Source organism: Chiloscyllium plagiosum, chromosome 50 (assembly GCF_004010195.1).
Source record: "Chiloscyllium plagiosum isolate BGI_BamShark_2017 chromosome 50, ASM401019v2, whole genome shotgun sequence".
Classification (NCBI taxonomy): Eukaryota; Metazoa; Chordata; class Chondrichthyes; order Orectolobiformes; family Hemiscylliidae; genus Chiloscyllium; species Chiloscyllium plagiosum.
Window position 1 is genome coordinate 6,118,784 of NC_057759.1, and position 2,036 is coordinate 6,120,819.

General features: G+C 45.3%; 1 protein-coding gene across 1 annotated transcript; it reads left to right on the forward strand.

The window, feature by feature from the left end:
- Positions 1 to 812: 812 nt before the first annotated feature.
- Positions 813 to 1,626, forward strand: LOC122544544 (late histone H2B.L4-like). The gene has a single exon (XM_043683858.1). It carries the CDS (start codon positions 828 to 830, stop codon positions 1,281 to 1,283), a length of 456 nt encoding a protein of 151 aa, XP_043539793.1. The 5' UTR covers positions 813 to 827; the 3' UTR covers positions 1,284 to 1,626.
- Positions 1,627 to 2,036: the final 410 nt, after the last annotated feature.

A 2,036-nucleotide genomic window follows, 5' to 3' on the forward strand; every position in this document is an offset into this window, starting at 1 on the left:
AAGATGAAAACAGAACACTTCTCAGACGAAATGACTAAATAAATACTTTGTTTTCAAAAGTCCAAAGGAAAATCAAACATTGACATGAAAAGGTACACGTTTAAACAGATACCCAGAGATTATTGGACACAATGAAAAAACTCTCATACTGGTCTTGTTATAAACATGTGAACAATAAATTCAAAGTATACATTCAGACCAGAGACTGACCAATCCAGAAAATACCTTACAATCATAAACTTACCATCGAATAAAAGTTGTGGAAATTATCCAGACCCATTCCCCATTATTCTGCATTTACCCTAATTGATGCACCTAACCTAGACATCCTTGAACATTATGGGCAATTAGCATGGCCAATTGTGAGAGAAAAACTGAGCACCCGGACGAAACCCACTCAAGACAAGGGGAGAATGTGCAAAGTCCCCACAGAGAGTCGCCCGAACTGGAATCGAAGCAGAGTCCCTGGCGTGGTGAGGCAGCAGTGCAAACCACTAATAAAATTGGCAAGCTCAGTGTGAATTCCAGCCCAGAAACAGACATGCGGAACTAGAAACACACCCTTCCACTCCCACATCATCACAACAACGAACAGAAGGAAAACGAGCCATTACCACAGTCACTTTCTGTGTAACAGACACAAAACAAATCTCCCTCAGTCAGTGTGATAGTAACAGAATCACCATCCGCTTTACATTTCGTTGTAGATTCTGACAGATCCACATTGAATCCCACAAAACCAATCACAGAGACTGACTGTTTGGGAATGATTCCATGTAAACTACCCAATCAGGAACGAGGCTTTCCCCCATCCTTCATTAGCATTGATGACGTCGTCAGGCTATAAAAAGGGAGCTCCGAGCCCGCTTTCTCTTATTCTGTGTCTGAGAGTGAGCGGCGCTATGGCTGATGAGAAGAAAGCCCAGCAAGCCTCCAAGAAGGGCGCGAAGAAAATCATTAAGAAGGCGCCAGCGAAGGGCGGCAAGAAACGGAAAAGGTCCAGGAAAGAAAGTTATTCCATCTACATCTACAAAGTGATGAAGCAGGTTCACCCCGACACCGGCATCTCCTCCAAGGCCATGAGCATCATGAACTCGTTCGTCAACGATATTTTCGAGCGCATCGCGGGGGAGGCTTCCCGCCTGGCCCATTACAACAAGCGCAGCACCATCAGCTCCCGGGAGATCCAGACCGCCGTGCGGCTGCTGCTGCCCGGGGAGCTGGCCAAGCACGCCGTGTCGGAGGGCACAAAGGCGGTGACCAAGTACACCAGCTCCAAGTGAAGGACCGCATCGCACTGAAACAAACACATGCACAACCCAAAGGCTCTTATAAGAGCCACCCACAACTTCCCAGTGTGAGCTGAATCGTTTTATTTTAAAGATTGTTTTGTTTTAGTTTACATATTCTTCACAAAATAATTTGTTCATATAAGACCGTTGGAAATTAATGAGGTACGGCGCGGGGAAGATTGCACAAACAGCCTCTCCCCTGTGTTTAGAGTGGGCAGATTAAACGTCAGTGAGTCACTTTTCATCTTGTTTATTTAACGTTGGTAAAAGCCCTGGTAGAATTTTAATACTTATTTTCACACCTTGCAAACAACCACCTAGTGCTTCCAAATCAGCCTCTTGGACTATAACCTGGTGACTGACTGTAGAGTTTGCACATTCTCCCCGTGGTGCTCCGGTTTCCTCCCACAGTCCAAAAATGTGCAGGTTAGGTGAATTGGCCATGCTAAATTGTCCGTAGTGTCAGGTGAAGGGGTAAATGTAGGTGAATGGGTCTGGGTGGGTTGCGCTTCGGCGGGGCGGTGTGGACTTGTTGAGCCAAAGGGCCAGTTACACACTAGGTAATGTAATCTAATCACACTTGTCCATATCTTTCATCTGATTTTTAAAAAGATATTTGCAATGCGCTGGTATAATCCGATTTTTCAGAATGCAAAAACCTAAGCACTTTCTGCTGTCGGTAAGAAGCTTTCAAAGGGAATCGAGAGAACGCCCAAGAAAGCTGCCGGATTGAAATGTGATGAT